We start from the raw sequence: 18,843 nt of genomic DNA on the forward strand, positions 1-18,843 counted from the left end.
TCTTGTCAAATCTACAATCAACTTAAGGTAGAACAGTGAAAATGAAGATAACAATAAGACCTGCTGTGCCTGCTCATAGTTCAGTTCAGTTCAGACGACAGCTGTACAACAGTGGAGGATCAGACCATAAGACAGCTGGAGGTTACTCACAGGTGTGCTAACCACAGCTGAAACACCTCCTCACCTCAATCATCAGTCTGCATCCAAGAACCAAAGAAATACATAAATACATTTTCTTTTGTTGTGATGTGCAAACTGCATTGACAGTGTCTTTTCAGCACTTATGTTTAAATCTCCAGATAACGGAAATGAAACCAGCCTCTAATCTAAGTTGAGGACAGGAATCAGACAGTGAGAAAGACAATCTCTTGGGTAATGGAAACAAAAAAAGTGCACAGGCATGGGAACGACGTTTCTAATCACAGCTCTGACTAATATGTGGCTAAATGTTAGTGCTGCCTTCAATTTAAGCTAAATTCTTTGCATGTGAAGTGATTCACATTTGGAAAAATTAAAACAAAATTTTACAGAAAGTGAGACGAAGAGATGAGAACTAAAACTGCTTATTAGAAATGAAATGTTAACTATAAGCAGTGCGTTCCAGTTATGACCTGTTGACACGTCTCCGATTCAATCTGACTAAAATAAAAATATCTGAGCGACTAAAAGTAGGAATAAAGTGAAAGTCCCTTTCAACATGAACACTGCACCACATCAAACCAGTTGCTTTTTTTTATATAGTAGCAGTGACAGCACCGACACATTTCAAAACAGGCTTTTTTTAGTGGTGAGGAAAAGATGACTGAGAGAGAACCACAATTAAACAGATCATAGTTTAATGCTGAAGATGAACCCACACACCTGAACTCTGTCTCCTCACTTCAAGTCTGTCATGTCAGTAGCTTCCGTATTTGCGGCACAATATGGCACTCTTCCATACACACACCCACACACACGCACCCACACAAGCACCCTTAGGCTTATTTAATATTATAATCCACAAATTTATAGTCTTTCGTCTCATAGTTCTATGTCACTACTTAGTTAAATATGTACACAAAGATGGCGCAGGGCTGAGTTCATTCTCTTTTCCTTCCAGTCTCAATTCAAGGAAGAAAAAAAAGAGCATTTTCATTTCTAAAATGGATTTAATGTCCTGTTAATTCAACAGGAATCTGTATTTCAGTTTCTTGGACTGTAAGCTCCAAACAGCCTGAAACACGGCGTCTTGCATCAAGACGTTTTTGGCTCATTCCCTTCCTGCTCCTTTGAGTGTCTACATCTCCCCGAGCTCCATCCTTCCTCCTTAGTTGACTCCTAAGTAAAAGCTGGACTGGGTTGGAGAATTTGGCACAAGGCAGGAGTGTCTTTACAGCCAGTAGTAGTAGATGGAGGGGTTCTTACAGCAGATACTGTCCTATAGTGTACAACAGTCCTGAGAGAGTGTTTATATAGTTGAAGGTGATGCCATTTTTAATCCAGTTTTACAGAACCACTCCAGTCTTATTAGAGTGACAAACAAGGAAATGACAAAGGGGGAAGAAATTCACAGTTTTTGTTCCACCCTGTCGATCCTTTTACTCACTCTTCTCCAGGCTCAGGAAGTTAATTCCTTGCTGTTCCTGTTTCTTATTTTTCACCTGTCCCTTGTTTTCTAGGGATGTGGGAGGTTCATTCGGTCCTCTATTAGAGTGTTGTCGGGGCCCTGTGCCTCCATACACTGCTTGACAGTTGCTATGACTCCAGACAGACGCCTGTCCAGGGCTGCGAGGTGGGGCTCGGCTAGAACGGGGTGGATGGGATCGAATGCCAACGCCTGCCGCATAGCCAAACTCAGAGCTCCGCTTCTCAGCAGGTTTAACCTGTTCCATGTGGACACACGGACCCTGACAGAGAGAGGAAAGGCAAGAGATATTATAGTAAAACAAAGATGTTGATAAAAACGTATCCGCCAAAAATGTATGAGATTTAGAATTGAGTACTCACATGCAGCACTGATAGAGTGGTGCGAGGATACTTCGCTCGTCCAGAGCTGCGTTCCCAAAGCTGCACACAGACAGAAAAAAGCAAAACATAAAATAAAATTACAGTTAAAAACTCAAGTAAAGCAGCCACACTCTACTGGTCATGGCACTGTAGAAAACCGCACACACTTTCAAATGCAAGGTTTTTTACGACACACGTCAACGACGCAAAGTCAACGGAACCAGAAGGGAAAGTCCCTTTGAGCTGCACAAACCACAGACCTGTCAACTACCTCCCAAACTGACTTTACAGCAGACTGAGATCAAGCAGGACATAAAGTAAGAGTCCACATTATTATTAGTAAGCATTTTTTTTTTTTTTTTTAAATATTCTGGTTTCAGAATATTAAAATCAGTCCTGAAATTTGATTTATGATTGTTATGAATTGTCAAATGTATAATAATGCAATCTAGCTCAGTAACTGAAACTGCATCTATTACAGTGCTCAGGTCAAGTGTGACAATTTTCTTTCATCTCTTCTCTGTTGGCCTTGTCCCTCATGTATCAGGGGATGGAAACAATTGCTGCCATTTCCTCTAAGCCACAACTATTTTCCAACATTATTTAAGTATTTATTTTCTTCTGTATCCTGTTTAATGACGTCCAAGTTGCCCACACAACAAGGCATCTTTTTCCGGTACTAGCTGTTCCTCATCTGCACCCACGGGTCTCAGCTGCAGTCCCCTTAAAATTGGAGTGCGTTCCGTCCGTCTCAGTTGGACCGGACACTTTTTTTAACCACACACATACTTTAACTATGAGGTGGAACAAGGCCTTCTACATCCTCCGCAATAAAGAAAAGGACACTATCAGATGTTACTTTTTTTCAGTGTTACATCATAATATTTCCTTTTTCATCTGCCTGGTCGGGCAAGTAGGCCAGAAATCAACTTTCTATAAGTCAATTTTAACTTGCCGCTGTAAAAACTGCTATTTATTAGTGTTTATTTAATAGCAGTTATCAAATAACAACAAAGAAAAAAAAGTTGTGTTTAATCTTGACCAAGTTAACTCCTGTTTCCAGGACAATTGAAATGTTCAGCTCAAAAACAACTAGCCAGCACCGTTTTCTCTCCAGTGCACCATGATTATTGCTCATGTGCACTCCAGAAATGACAAGAAAGCTAGATGGCTCACTCCTAACACATAGGTTGCTAGATTCACTAAACTGCTGTGACACTTTACTCGTCCTCCCTTATTGCCGAGTCTGCTCTGGGTCGGTGTGATTCACTGATTACTTTTCAGCATCATTTAAGCAGAAGACAACAGCCTGTCTGATGGAATAACCTCCCAAACACACTGGCATGAGTCATGACTAATCGGTAGAAGACTGATGGCATCCGTTGGTCAGTTTTAAATTCAAAGCCCCATTGTGTTATAATAGTGTGACACAGGCAGTTCGTGAATGCAGCGATGTTAATAGGTACACATCCTGCTTCTCAGACACATTAAAAACTGACAGGATGCAATGAACTCACTATTCTCATGTCCAGGAGATGCAACCATATTTTACTCCTGAGAATGCTGCATTGTGAACAACAAATCCACGTATAAGTAATTATATAAGGATGTCACTGTGAAGACAGAAAATAAATCTGGTTGTCGCTGCTTCCGACCATCTGTGCACTGTGTGCATATCTTAGCCTTACCATTCAGGAGACACGCTGTTTTAAAGCCACAGAAATAAACTATTGGTTTGGGTTTGTTGGTGAATTGGATTTTGCTGTTCAATAAAAAGATTTCAATATTAGCCTGTGTTACCTGCTGCCTCAGTCTCGTGTTTTAACGTCTTTCTTTTTGTCTTTCATCTGAGATGTGAAAACATCAGATTTCCGCACAGTCAGCAAAAGTTAAAACTGTGCATCCTGCTCATTGCTCGGTTATAAAATCTCAGGGCACCATGGAGCAGCTCTCCTGTCAGCTCCTGACAGCACTGTCAGAGCAGGGCCCCTGCTACATATTTTAGGGCCCTCGGCGAGATTGGGATTTGGTGCCCCTAAATCGCAGCTTCTCTCATCAGCAAACCACCGTCACATGGTGTCAGTTGGATTTTTTAAATCATTTTTGTAAGCTTCTATGTTTTACCCTGTGTTTTTGTCTCCAACTGACTGGCTCATTAACTTTCAGGGGGCAGCCGTAGACGTGTCAGTGTTTTGTTTTCAGATTTGGGATTTCATTTGTTTTTTCAGATACATTCACAACCTACATGAATATAATCATGATAATAACAATAAACCATCAAACACCTGTTTAACACTACAATTCGTCAGAAATCACAAATTTTATTGGTGACTCACTGAATCCACTCTTGAAAGCAGTGAACAAGATTCTGATGCGTTCCGGCCGAACTTAAAAGCCAGTCTCGCCTCAGAGAGGGCTTTCTAATTTGAGCCAAAACATAAAGGAAAAAAAATGATGCCACTACAGTGATAATAAATGTTAACTGGCAGTTGTTCATTCAATATATGCAAACGGTATCAAGAAATCAGTATCTCAATTGTGCCTAGTAAACCGTTCTACGAGAACCTCATTCTGTGATTCATTCTTGAAAAATGTTAACAAATGAGGCGGAAAAGTTTCCACTGCTGGTTTTGTTCACAAAAAAAAAAGTAGAAAAAAAAGAAAAACAAAAAAAGGCTTCAAAGAAGTATTAACGGCTCGATGCTCTCACTTCATGGAAGTGGCTGTTCACCATGAGTCAGTTATAAAGTAGTTTCAGTGACGATAAGATAGTTCTTGAAAAAGATGGGCATGCTGGAAAATCAGACAAACTGCAACTGAAAATGAAAATAAAAATCAGACTTCAAATATGAAATGGAAAAGTATCAGGCTGTTGTGTTCAGGGAGTGTTCTACTAGAACACTGTACTCTTTAGGGAAATATTATTCAGAAAATGTTAAATTATTAGAAGCAAAGAAAATATATGATGCTAAGTGACACTACTGGTGAATTAAAAAACACCTTCAGCCTACAAGATAAATCACATTCAGTGTCAACGTAAACACATCACTGAGGCCTGATGACCAAACATATAATAAATATAATTTCTTTCTATATATATATATATACACACATCTTCCTTTCTCAATGTAAATTTACAAGAATTGACCAAAAACAAGGAGTTAATCAAGCGTTATTAAGATACATAGTGTAAATAGCCTGACATTTCTGATTTCAATGATAAAATAAAACATCACCAATTCAGATGCAGAGCAAGTGAAGCCTCTAAACACAGAGGTTTGGGGACAACATACAGTCCGCACCGGCTGCTGCTGCCACAAACACGCATATAAAAGAGACACGCCAAGTTTTCATACACAGCTTAGCGCACTCACACAACCCTTCGCTTCTTGGCAACGGTGAATGTTTTAACTTTGTCTCCATACGACATCATCAACAGTGAGCTTCTAGCTGTTCTTGTCTGTCTGGGTGGCCTGCTGAGAATCATACGCACTGCAAAAAAAAAAAAATATATATATACATATTTTTTTTTTACAAAAAACTTAACGTATTGTATTTAAAACCGTACTTACAGAATAGGTGATCCTTAAATGTGGAATAATCGCATACACACTGCTAAAAGAATGTGGTCCCATGTGGCCATGACCATCTCCGTATGTGATCTGAGTAATCGGATCTCAATGTGTCTTAGGTGTATTCGCGCCTGCACATAGAGCTGTATGAAGCACGCCTCTGTCCCGCGATAACTTGTCTACTTAGTCTGGACCTAGATTTGATTAATACTGTTATTGGTGAATAGGAAGTGATAACACATATAGTCTATAATCCTGTTTCTGTTCATGGATGTCATTTTGTGTAGTTGTTAATTGCAGCCTGCAGCTGCTCTTAAGAAACTAACGAGTTATCGCCTCATTAAAACATGACAACGCCACGTGGTTGGCGGGGTCTTTGATGTTGGTAGTATTGGTATTGATATGAGTGTTAGAAAGCCTACTGAAAGTAGCATTTGTAATAAGAGGATTATTAGTTTGATTATTATTGCTGTTAGCATGCAAGATGCTTGTAACTTTATCAGTGGCTGAAGTATAAAGGATAAATCAACCACAAAATGGTTAAGCCTCCATCCTGTCTTCTGTCTAATGTGTTCAGGCCGACATTCCAGGAAGTATTTCTCAACCAGTTCCCCTTATTTTTCAGTGACTCACCTCTTTGCATTGTCGAGAAGAATGAGCATGCTGGCGCCACCATCATCCTGAAAACTCTCGTAGTGATGCCGATCCGCATTCCCAATAAGATAATCGAATATGGCTGTGTCAATCACGTCAAGCAGCCTCGGCCCTGCATCATATGGAGGCATTTTCTTTACCGCCTCGCAGTAGCTCTCGTCATACTCCCATCTGGATGTTTAACACACACACACACAGACACATACACACTATTATTTACAACCTCCTCCCTGGACTCAGCAGAGACGGCCAAGATATTCATCATCTTAAGTTAATGATGTTTTCATGCTTCTTAGTAAAACCTCACGCTCTGCAAATGAACACAAGGGACATATTATAATTTATAGTTTTTCCACAGTCTGGTATTACAAACAGGATTTCATTGCGACACATACTCTTGTTGAGTAAACCTTTAACAATGCTCTCCAGACCTTCACAATTCTAGGATCCTCACATAGTTTTGTAATCTTATGCAAACTTACATTTCTGTACTTTGAAATGCAGCTGAACTTCTGTATGAGGAGAATCTGACTACATTAGGAGTGCTCAGTGGGGAGCATCATTGCTGCTGAGCTAGTCTGCACACATATTCAGCTTAAACTCAGCAGGTGCACTGTCCTCAGTGAAAGGACGACGAATCAGATTGAAGTGAAACTGTGTTCAAAGTTGCTCCTCGGTTATTCTGTAAAGTCAGCTTTTGCTTCATATTTCATGAACACCGAGCAATCGTGAATTGTGAATCGTGAAAAGCAGCTCTGTGCAGAACCTTCACAATGAGCCATTACACACATTTTCATTTGATAGAATTGAATGAAGCTCAGTCAGTCAGGACTAGGGATGGGACCATATACGATTTCATCGCAGATTGGGATTAAAAAAAACTCTCAAGTTGATAATCGTGAATATCCTCGCATGACTGACATCAACAAAACTTTCCTGCTCTTTCCTTGCCACAAGATGTGTGTCCTCTGTGATGCCATAAAAATATGTTTCTTAGAAAAATGTAAGGTAGGGTGATTCTAGTATGTTTAAGTGCCATTTTAAGAGTTTTAACTACAGTATATGACGTGAAATTTTCAGATCATCAAATGCCTAGTCAAGACCCTAGTAAGGATGGCGAGCTGGCAGATGGTGATTACATGTGGCCTACGGTTTGTGAAGCCAATTCGTGAATAACAGCTGTGGTGGACATTCCTGCTGTTGATATGCCAATTGCTGGCTTACTCAAAATGTTTGATATCTGCGGCATTGTGTTGTGGCATAAAACTGCATGTTAGAGTGACTGACTGAAGGCACACCAGTGAAATAATCATTCTATTTAATGAGCATCTTGAATTCATGGATTATCTTGTAAAAAGGACAGATGCTCATTAACTGGATGAGAGAAATTTCTCAGCAATATTTACAACAATGTTATGACACGGTAGTTTCCATGTGAAAAAATGTTGCACAGAAACTTGCTCAGTGTAGCTCTTTAGTGATACTTAGCAGTTAAACATAATTGGTTATAATTTATTTCATAGGTCTGTAATTTCCTGGAGAGAACCGACACATTTAGTACTAATTATGGGAAAAATATGAATGTACTTGAAAGAAAAGCTTCACTTAAACTCAAGTGAATACCAAAATGCCAGTCATTTATTATTGCAAACCTTATCCTTCATGAATGTTGCACTGCATGCTTCTCTGTAGACTAATTTGACATTTTCACAGTTGACCTGCTGTACACTGACTAAAAGGCTATGTTAGGCTAGAAATTAACAGAAGCATTTAATTTGAATTAATAACAAGAGCACTGCCTCTTTCTTCCTGATAAAAGGTTCTTTAAAAGGAAAAATCTTGAATAATATTAGGAAATTACCTGTAAAATAATTTTTTGTTGCTATTTACAAGACGAATACCCAATAATTGCTGCATAAAATGGTTAAACTGATAGATTTTATCCAGCTATGATCCCTGATGAAGACCTTACATTTATTTTTTGTAATTACAATCAAATGATGAATTTAAGGTTTTAAAATTATTGACAATAAATCATTTAAATGATGCTTTAGTAAACTACAGGCTACCAAGGAAGAGCAATCGAGCCTGACCTGGAATTAATGACCTCTGCCCTATCAGTTTACATTTTGTCAGTCATCTCATCCAAGCATCTAATCTGCCTAAAATACAGTGAGAGTGGAACAAGCAACATTGGCAGCCCCAGTGTGCATTGGTTTTAATTCACCAATCAGGTTTGACTAATTAGATTAGCAAAGAGGTATTCAAAACCCATGAAATCAGATAAATGTTTTTAAAGTAAAACCTCTCACTGCTATGAACTCAATGCTATTTCTCATGTATTTAAATTTCAAAATTAGCATCTGAGAATCGAAATTATAACTTTTATTTGCATACATGGAAATATTGACTCTGCTTCCTACACCTACACCACAACATATCGTGATGGACATCACTACTAACCCAGGCATCAAATGATAAGACAAGTGTTCATATAATACTCTTCCCTCAGTCACGTAGCCCTCCATCAGTCACCCTCCCACCTCTGGAAGCTTTTCTCAGAATAAGGGAGTAGGTGGAGTATAATTACTGAAAGTGCAGGCCAGTCTTTTACAACCACTTACCTAAAAATACCATCATTAAGGAAGAGCTGATGCTCAGTATCAGCACAAAAACATTTCCATTTCCTTATGTTAAATATCAGTAATAATTCAGTGAAGTTAAGGGATTTTCCCTAAATTTAAAAAACTAATTAAACAACTATAGAGACCCTTTTTCGATTCAAACTCAACACCCACCTGGCCAGTTTCCCCTCTCTGTATGTGCGTCCCCAGGGGTGTCTGTGCTTCTGCAACGGCCAGACATCTGGCAGCCAAAGGGTTAACGATCCCTCCATTATCTCTCCCTCTGCACACGCTGGCTCGCTCTCCCGACAGTAATAACACTTACCATAGAAGCATGTATTATTACCTGGAGGGAGAAAGAAATAGGTACACATGAAAATAACTCCACTTGACCATGTTGTCTTGAAAGGGCTGTGAGGAGGTACAGTATGAGGCCGACTGCTAAGCTCTTTACAGGAAACAAAATCAGTAAGAGTGTGTGAAGAGTGAAGAAGTAGGAACAGATATAGTGTGACAAGTGTTTTCCACCGATAATGAGTCAAACACACACAGGCTACACTTACAACATATGTGTCTCACATCCAGATTTTGTCTAAACACAGAAGAAAAAGAAACTCTATACACGTGAGTGCACAAAAAGATGTAAAGTAGAGCAAAAGGTACCTCACTAAAGGAAAACAATAGTAGTACAACAATTCGCTGAGGGAAAAAAATAGTCTGTTGACCCTGCTGCTGTCTGGCAAGCAATACAGAAGTATCCACTGTCCTACCACCAGATTACAGAGTGCCTCCTTTCCTCAGGCTGTGAGACTACTTAATTCATCCCCCACACATCAGCATTGATTTTTTTTATTTCATGTAACATAAAGAGACTACAACTTGCATTTTGTTGTGCAACCTTGTGTTGTAGAATAACAAATAAATTAGGAAACCAGAATGAGAATCTGGTTTATTCCTTCCATGTTACAAATTAATTAAGAAACTTTTTAATAATAATAACAATAATAATAATAATAATAAACAAGTAAGTAATAAATAAAGACCACTATTGTCCAACGTCATTTCAGCAACTGGCTTATTTGTTTTAACACTGGGCAGCCCCTTTAAACAAAAGAAAAAGGAACACAGGAATTGATGACATCTTTTAGATATAATTGGTGACTCACTCATCACACTTAGCTAACTGTCAAAAGAGTGTAAGCTTTAAAGCAGTGGGTGTGCTGTGCTACACACTGATGAGAGAGTCTCCCCCATGCCTGAACCGTCATGATGTTTTTTAGAAGTGCCCGTCTTTAAATGAGCTGAGACAGGAGGCTCTCCGCTGGTCAAAGTAAGTTCATTTTTGGCCGCGAGGACCATGGTGTGAAAATCAATGTACAGCAAACTGAGAAACCAGTGCTGCAATAAAAATCCCATTTGTTAAACTTTGAATGTTCGGCTGTAAGACTCTCTAAATCAAGATAATGATCATTTAAAAGGCTGTAGTTTGTGGCACTGTTAATTAAACATCTCATTAAGACTCCATTAGTTAGTGTTGCTGACTGTCGACATGTGAGCACTGTTCCTGGTTGATAACACAGCTTTAAAGGTTTGGTTCAGCCATGTTACAAAAGGATCAATTTCTCACAACGACTGCACTGTGGATAATCTTAAGAACAGGCTGTTTTAGTAGTGCAACTGAAAACTGTTGACAGGGGCGATCTGATGTTTCTGTGTCAACCATCACAGACCATCAAAACTGTTTCTGTCAAATTTTCAATTGTCCTGTCCTGACCTTTTCAACAGAAGTAGTTTTATTGTGGTGAAGTAAATGATGTCATTATCACAAATTGAAAAACCGAACAAACGAAACCAAAACTTTGCATATGACTAGATGCAACTGATGGCGGGGGTCTTTTCTATTAGGTGAAGGCAGCCTTTTCTTACTACTTCTGTGGAGAACAAAATGACACATCTGTGTAGCTGCATATGCCACTGTGTCGGTGGGTGTTATTGTGTCAAGTGGCTCTAAACCACAATTGCAAAGACAAAATGCAAAGGTCGCACCATGTTGAATACTGATTGGCGGTAAGTGACAGCTTTGAACAGGTAACTTACAGAACACGAAAACACATGCATCACCTGAACAGCTGGTATATCAGACACAAAACACTGAAATAAATCTGTAATATGATGAGGTGAAAACCACCATGTCATACAATTACTAAAGCATGAGCCAACAATAGAAAAAGTGAGGCGGTATAGATTAGCAGTGGTCTCATGTTGCCTTTTAACCTTTGACTGAAAAAAACCTCAAGCTGACTGTTGAGGGATTTTTTATTAACACAACACTAATCTAGTATTATTAAAACATTAATCTAAATATTAGATTGTGGTGACACACTGAATTTGCAGTAGTTCCAGGTGTTCTCCAGGAAATAATTAGGGCTGCAGCTAACGCGCCAGCTCACCCAGAATCCAAAACTTTTCCCTTTTCATTTCACGGATTTTCTCGAAAAGATTAAACTGTCTATTTAATTAATGGGACCTTGTAAAAAATCTTATAGCTGTACTCCAAATAGTATTGTCAAAAGAATAGAAATACAGACACCTGTATCTGTATTTCTATGTTTTCAATACTCATTTTTCACAGTATCAGTACTCCAGTACTAACTGCGTTTTTGGTTGATTTCGATGCTGTTTTGAATAACTCACAGTACAGAAGCATTGTTACATTTATCTCTTCATAAAAATGTGAAAAATGGGAGCAAAATGTATGCAAAATGTGTGTGTGTATATATATATATATATATATATATATATATATATACACATACATACATATACACACACACACACATACATATATACACTGAACAAAAATATAAACACAACACTTTTGTTTTTGCTCCCATTTTTCATGAGCTGAACTCAAAGATCTAAAACTTTTTCTATATACACAAAAGATCCATTTCTCTCAAATATTGTTCACAAATCTGTCTAAATCTGTGTTAGTGAGCACTTCTCCTTTGCCGAGATAATCCATCCCACCTAACAGGTGTGGCATATCAAGATGCTGATTAGGCAGCATGAATATTGCACAGGTGTGCCTTAGGCTGGCCACAATAAAAGGCCACTCTGAAATGTGCAGTTTTGCTTTATTGGGGGGGTCAGAAAACCAGTCAGTATCTGGTGTGACCACCATTTGCCTCACATCTCCTTCGCATAGAGTTGATCAGGTTGTTGATTGTTGGGTTAGGGTTAGGCACAGGTGTGCCTTAGGCTGGCCACAATAAAAGGCCACTCTGAAATGTGCAGTTTTGCTTTATTGGAGACGGCTTATGGTAGAGAAATGAACATTCAATTCACGGGCAACAGCTCTGGTGGACATTCCTGCAGTCAGTATGCCAATTGCACGCTCCCTCAAAACTTGCGACATCTGTGGCATTGTGCTGTGTGATAAAACTGAACATTTTAGAGCGGCCTTTTATTGTCTCTGGATACGACACGTATACGATACGTATACGACAGCGTGTTCCAGTTCCTGCCAATATCCAGCAACTTCGCACAGCCATTGAAGAGGAGTGGATCAACATCCCACAGGCAACAATCAACAACCTGATCAACTCTATGCAGCAAATGGTGGTCACACCAGATACTGACTGGTTTTCTGACCCCCCCAATAAAGCAAAACTGCACATTCCAGAGTGGCCTTTTATTGTGGCCAGCCTAAGGCACACCTGTGCAATATTCATGCTGTCTAATCAGCATCTTGATATGCCACACCTGTGAGGTGGGATGGATTATCTCGGCAAAGGAGAAGTGCTCACTAACACAGATTTAGACAGATTTGTGAACAATATTTGAGAGAAATGGATCTTTTGTGTATATAGAAAAAGTTTTAGATCTTTGAGTTCAGCTCATGAAAAATGGGAGCAAAAACAAAAGTGTTGCATTTATATTTTTGTTCAGTGTATATACATACATATATATATAGTAGTACTAATAATAGTAGTAATAGTACATAGTATACAAGTTTTTACATGAATTTTTTGAAGAAAGTCCATCCAATGAACTGGGAGGACTAACTCAGGTGAAGAATTGAATAATCGTTTGGCGCACTAAACATCAGAAAACACAAAAACCAAGTGACATCACCAAATGCCTTGTTTTGTCTGATCAACAGTCCAAAACCCCAAAGAATCACGTTTACTATCCTGTAAGACATGAAAAAGCAGCCAACTGTACCATTAAAGAAGCTGTAACCATCATGTTTGTTGTTGTTTTTTTTTGTATACTGCTTGCACTGAATTTAGTTGCTCTATTATAGATGCCGTTTCATTCTGCTATTATTTTATATAATTTACTTTATTTTAAAACTTTTCTCTATTCATCTGTACTTCTGTGGGGATAAATAATGGTTATCTTATTCAATTTATAGACTAATTGTTGCACTTCACTATATATTAAACGGTCTTTGCCATTTGCTGAAAAGGTGAAAAGCCACTGCTTTAAAGGGGAATTCACCCATTTTACACATCAAAGCCTGATTTTCGTTCTTGGGGAGTACTACTACGTATGTGGTAAGCCGTTTGTGGCTTTTTGTGGCCATTAATGCTAATGATTTGGTAATTCTGGTAATGCTTCTTGGTTTGGAGTTCACCGTTACGATCTGATCTGATCTTGTAATATCCGGATGACATAGTTTGACTTGCTGAACGGGGACAAAAATCTGCCAGTGATGATGAACATTGTTACAGAATGGTGCTAGAAAGGGAGACGAGTGGTAAATGAACACAAAACACAGTAGTACATTTCAGATAAAAATCATTGAAAAGAAGGTCAGTTGTTTTTTGGTGCAATGGTGCAGTTATACATTACAAATATCTTGGTTAGACACTGGACGAGAGCATTACATACGAAGAAGATGACAGTGTTGTAGCTCAATCAGCGAGGCGAGCACTGCGATCTGTACTGAACAGAGTTAAACAACATGGTAATCTGGGATACCAGATTTGTGTCCTGTCTGATGATGCATCTGGTGTTTGGGGTTTCTGTCTACATACAAGTTGTTATTAGGGCTGTACTGAAGGTCATTTATTTAATATTCAAAGCTTCTATTGAGGTTTTCGAATGAAGCTTTAAATGTGGACGCCTAAACTATCAATTACGATCTAAAATCATCAGATTGCCCACCCCTATTACCAAGTAAAATGACCTAAAATTTTTAAATGAAATGCTTGACCACTGCAATTGTGCGTTTGGCGACTTGTACACCCCTGAAGGTTGGGCACTTTGTGTGCAGTTGGTTGGGGCTGAAGTATCAAGTGGCATTGTGGGTAATCGAGGCACCAGGTTTTGACAAAAAAAAAAAAGAACAAATGAATCGATTGTAATACTATTATGAGTCCATCATCAGTTTGACACTGTTTTGAGAGTGAATGTTAAAATGTATGTATTAAAATGTATATTTCTAACACTACAGTACAATTTCATGGACAATTAAGTAAGAAACAGTTTATGGATAAAATGATATTAAACATCAGTTCCTGCCTACTGAAAGTACGTCATCACATCGATGCATAAATACTAAATAAATCCAACTGCAATACAGCTCGATTTGCAACATTACCCATAATGGCCAAACACAACCTGGGATATTTAAGTTAAAGCTACAACTGTATAAACAGAATAGAAAAAAAGACAAATCTGTATAGTCAAATTGTCTGCCCTAATGACAGCTTGTAACCTCAAAGATGATGAAAGAATTGAATCGAACAGTCTTACAGGGACATTCCAGTGATTCAGTGATGCAATACCATGAAGTTTGGACTCACAAGAGACAGATAAAAGAGAGTCAGACTCAAACCAGCAGAGGCCTAACTTTTAGTCTTGAGTATAGGTAAAGCTCTAAACACTCTGAATCCTGCATTTCCCATTATGCAGCAAATAACATCTCATTATTTAAACCTAAAGCCAAAGTGAGAAAATAATAACCTCCCATGAAATCATAACGGTTATTTCCCTGCACTTACAACCCACGCAAGCAAATGATATTACCAGAAGTGTTTTCAAAGATTTAGCGGTTTTCCCAAAGACTGGTAAACTGACCTTTATGTTTCCTTTCAACAAAAGGTTGCCAGGTTGTTGCAGTTTTAATACATTTTCATCCATTTATTAATGATAAATAAATCCACAAAAGAAGGTATGGTATTAATACTCCTCTTGGTAATGCTTTATAATAACCATCAATAATAAATGGTAAAGTTATTGTTAATTAAATTAGTTAATAGTGAGTTCACTGTTAACAAACTCTAAAATGCTGGATATTATAAAGTGTTACACATCTCCTGTATGGATTTCTCTTTGAAGTGCTCTGACAAACACGTTTGTCAAAAGCACTGAGCCACACCCTCATCAAACAGTGCTTGCAGGGCATATCCTGGTCTAGAGCGCTGACTGAGAAAGCCGATTTAAAAAAAGGGAAAGTTGCATGAGACAGAGAGAGTGACAACTGAGATCAGACTTTGAGATAAGAGTCAACTTATGAGTCAAAAGAAAGAGAAATCATTCAAACAATAACGCCCCAGTCTCACTCTGAGATGTCTGAAAAACACACACACATTTATCCAAGAAGTGTGAGCGAAGACGAGAGTGGACAGATACTGACCCTGCATGAGGAAGGTGCTCAGCAGCTGGTCTGTGGCCACAGGTTTAATCTCTGTCCGCAGGTTGACGTATCTCCCCACCACTAGAGGCGCTCTCCTGAACCCCAGGATCCTGCAGAGAGAACGGACCAACAGGACACGACACTAGAGCTTTATTACACAGTAGATCCACTCCACTATCAGATCAAAGATGATAAATGTCAGACACTGCAATAATGATGTTTACACACCTGTCCAGGTGAAAAGCAGCCACCTCAGCGTTGTGTCTATCATAGCCTGCGTATGGCTCACCTTCAACCACGTAGTCTCGGTTATATCTGAGGCAGGGCCGAGAGGACAAAAATAAGAATCACACTTAAGCATAAAATACAAGCATGCAATCCCACTATTAACAAATCTGACCTCTTGGGTTTGAAGACAACTTTCTGTCCCCCGTCTAGCACCAGGAGGGCTTTGAGCTGCGTGCCCTTATAGCCCACATCTGCCCGTTCTATCCTGGCAGTGCTGAGGGAAGTGAGCACAGCAGCCAGCTCTGGGGTCTCCTCGGGGTAGACCTCTCTCGGGCCCACCCACTGGCTCGCTATCTCCCAGGGAGACTGAAGGGTGTGGGTAAGGCGAGCTCCCCGGGACAGAGAAAGGCCAGCTTCCATCTGCGAGAGGTCGGTGATAAGAACTCTGTGAGTAGTTACATTGATACATACGTGTCTAAAATATGCTCAGCTATAACCAATTAAAGGTGCACTACGTAGTTTTGGGGAAGAGATTTTAGTCACAAGAGAAAGATCTTCATTGACTGATTATTTTTATGCCCAAACAAACTGAATAAACAAACTGACACAATTTCCTACTGTTTTACTTTGTTTATATACCCTGCCACCTTTCTAGCTTCAAACAGTGTTCTGGGGACCTTATTTTCCTCTGAGAACAACTGATTGGTTAAGTGAAACAACAACAGCAGTTTCTCAAATACTGTAAAAGTTACCCACAAAGCCTGGCCCTTACTAACCCCATCAATATCTAAGAGGTGGAAACACAAAACAGATCTTGGGGTTTTGCTCCTTTAATTATGGGTTATGTACGGGCTAGAAGAGTATTATACAGAAAATACTTTGGTGGAAACGAGGCATTAAGAGTCTTGTGCATCCTCCCAATGACAGATTGAAGATGAAAATAGTCGCCCGGCACCCTGACCTTGCGAAACGCTCTGAGGTCCCGTCGGCTTGCTGCCGAGCCCTCGCCTCCATCCAGCAGGAAGATCTTGGCCAGGCCCAGCAGGAGGAGCACGGCACACAGCACCACCATGCGCTGTTTGAGCTTCATCTCCGCACCGAGCGGCCCCGACCCCCTCCTCACCCGACGCTGTGTGTGTCCCCCGCAGCGATTCCCCCTCACCCCTGATGCATGGCCCCTGCAACTCCCCGTCTCCTGCCCGCCCACGTGTCCCGTCAGATAAACCCCCTCTGAAGAACAGGAGCCTCGCTGGCTTCCTCCTGGACCTACACTCTGTGCAAACACGCAGTCACCTGGAGGGAGAGAAAGAGACATGAGGGAGGGAGGGGGGAGAGATGAAAAATATTGTGTCAATAATATGTGGAGAGAAAACCGATTGATTTTTCTGCCCCTCTCGCTTCCCCTCAGGGAAGACGGTGACCCAGTACTGCAGCACAGCTGAAGCCTGTCCAGCATAACTACATCAGGATGACACAGACTACATTCAGAACTAAGCACAAAACTTGTACTGAGTGCAAAATAAACAGCACACCTATAGCAGAGCAGATACGTAAGCTTTGTTGTGTCAAACCTGCAGGGCCACATTCACTGCATTCAAACAAACCTTGTTTCAGGTAGCTGACAACACCCCTCCGTCTCTAGCAGTTGATTTAGTAAAATGTCTGTCTCGTCCTCCTCCCTGCCTGTTTCCAGAGAGGATGATGGACATGCAGTCCTGCTGTGGTGCAGAGAGGGGGGTCAGCTGAGGTGGTGGTCCCAGCACATCCCTCTGCCTGGGCGGTCTAACCTTGCAAAAGAAAAAAAAAAATCAGGGTGGTGGTTCGTCTGATTACAAAGCCTCCTGTTGGATTCACCTGCCCGTCAGACACTGACACACGGGGCCTTTACATGCCCAACTCAGCTTTTGCATGTTGTGAGCGGGGAAAATTAACACGACCGCCACGTTCACTGACTCACCCAGCCCGGAGTAAGGTTATCAAACCTGTGACACGACCACGACGAGCTAGCCATTAGCAGGCTTTACCCCCACTGTAAATAACACTTGGGCTGGCTTTTCACACACCTCAGCCGAGACATGTCCGGCCACGCAGGCAGCCGCTTCTTCCACACAATCGCTCTTTCATGATGTTGCTGCCTTTTTTTTTTTTTTTTTGACACCAGTGAGAACACGGTTGGCCGGCAGTGACCGCATTAAAACAGCTACAACCTCTCAATGGCGACCTCCGCTTATACGCGTCACGCAGTGTTTATTCCTGCCTTATGTGCCGTATCAGGTCACAGCATCTGCAGCGACACGGTCACATCTTTCACGACAGGGCTAGCTGCTTAGCACACCGCTGTACACCTTGCTGTGTGTGTGTGTGTGTGTGTGTGTGTGTGTTAGCTAAAGCAGACGGCTAGCTACAGCGGCGCTACGTCGTCTGTTGTTTTCCACTTGCTCGCCGACTGAGCTCACTTACCTGACGGTCATGTGTCGTTCACGGCACGCAAAGTCGCTCCCGAGTGTCTGTAAAGTCCCTGCGACGTCTCGGGTTCCTGTAACGAGCTATCCTGCTGCTAGAAGTCGCGGTGGCATATCATTTTCACGATTTCCCCACCGGTGGCTCCCTCTCCTCCGCCCTTTTCCTTCAGCTCCTTCTCTAGCCTGCCGCGTCCACTTCCGAAACACTTCCTCCTCCTGCAGGCGCCGCGCACAGCCGCCAGGTGGCGCCGGTGCACCGTGGATACGTCCGCAGCGCAGCTATGCCTTCATGAAGGTGCGACAAATACTTACAGTGCTGCTTCTCCACAATCAGGCCAGGATTTTAGACATACTGAGGCCCTGCCCCCCATCCATCCATCCATCCATCCATCCTTAGGAAATAAGATGTATGGAAACTGGACTAAGTAACAAATATGGACAATTTTGACTTAAGTGTATTGAACTTATTTCTTTGCTAAAAAGAACCTCATAATAACCATCATTAATAAATGGTTAAATTTATAGTTAGTTATATTTAGTTAAGTCATTTCACTGTTAAGAAACAATGAAACGCTTCATAAAACAGTTATTAAGCAGTTGTAAAGGTTAAAAGCATCAACTCTCTAATTGTCATCTTATGAACATTAGTTGCCACTTTCCAATAAACA

General features: G+C 40.5%; 1 protein-coding gene across 1 annotated transcript; it reads right to left on the reverse strand.

Moving 5' to 3' along the window:
- Positions 1 to 819: 819 nt before the first annotated feature.
- Positions 820 to 18,412, reverse strand: fam20b (FAM20B glycosaminoglycan xylosylkinase). The gene is made up of 10 exons (XM_073477176.1): positions 18,174 to 18,412; positions 17,318 to 17,495; positions 16,675 to 17,006; positions 15,886 to 16,133; positions 15,714 to 15,800; positions 15,486 to 15,595; positions 9,011 to 9,182; positions 6,192 to 6,383; positions 1,987 to 2,046; positions 820 to 1,886 (listed from the first exon to the last, which is right to left on the reverse strand). Exons 3-10 carry the CDS (start codon positions 16,801 to 16,803, stop codon positions 1,655 to 1,657), a joined length of 1,230 nt encoding a protein of 409 aa, XP_073333277.1. The 5' UTR covers positions 16,804 to 17,006; positions 17,318 to 17,495; positions 18,174 to 18,412; the 3' UTR covers positions 820 to 1,654.
- Positions 18,413 to 18,843: the final 431 nt, after the last annotated feature.

The sequence above is a fragment of the Pagrus major genome, chromosome 11, assembly GCF_040436345.1.
Source record: "Pagrus major chromosome 11, Pma_NU_1.0".
Classification (NCBI taxonomy): Eukaryota; Metazoa; Chordata; class Actinopteri; order Spariformes; family Sparidae; genus Pagrus; species Pagrus major.

Bases quoted from the DNA above. Each gene is read 5' to 3' on its own strand.
- fam20b (XM_073477176.1), bottom strand. From the start codon at position 16,803: ATGAAGCTCAAACAGCGCATGGTGGTGCTGTGTGCCGTGCTCCTCCTG. The intron at 6,384-9,010 runs GTGGGTGTTGAG...TTAAACATCCAG, and splicing joins AGAGAGGGGAAACTGGCCAG to ATGGGAGTATGACGAGAGCT. The intron at 1,887-1,986 runs GTGAGTACTCAA...TCTCTCTGTCAG, and splicing joins CCACTCTATCAGTGCTGCAT to GGTCCGTGTGTCCACATGGA.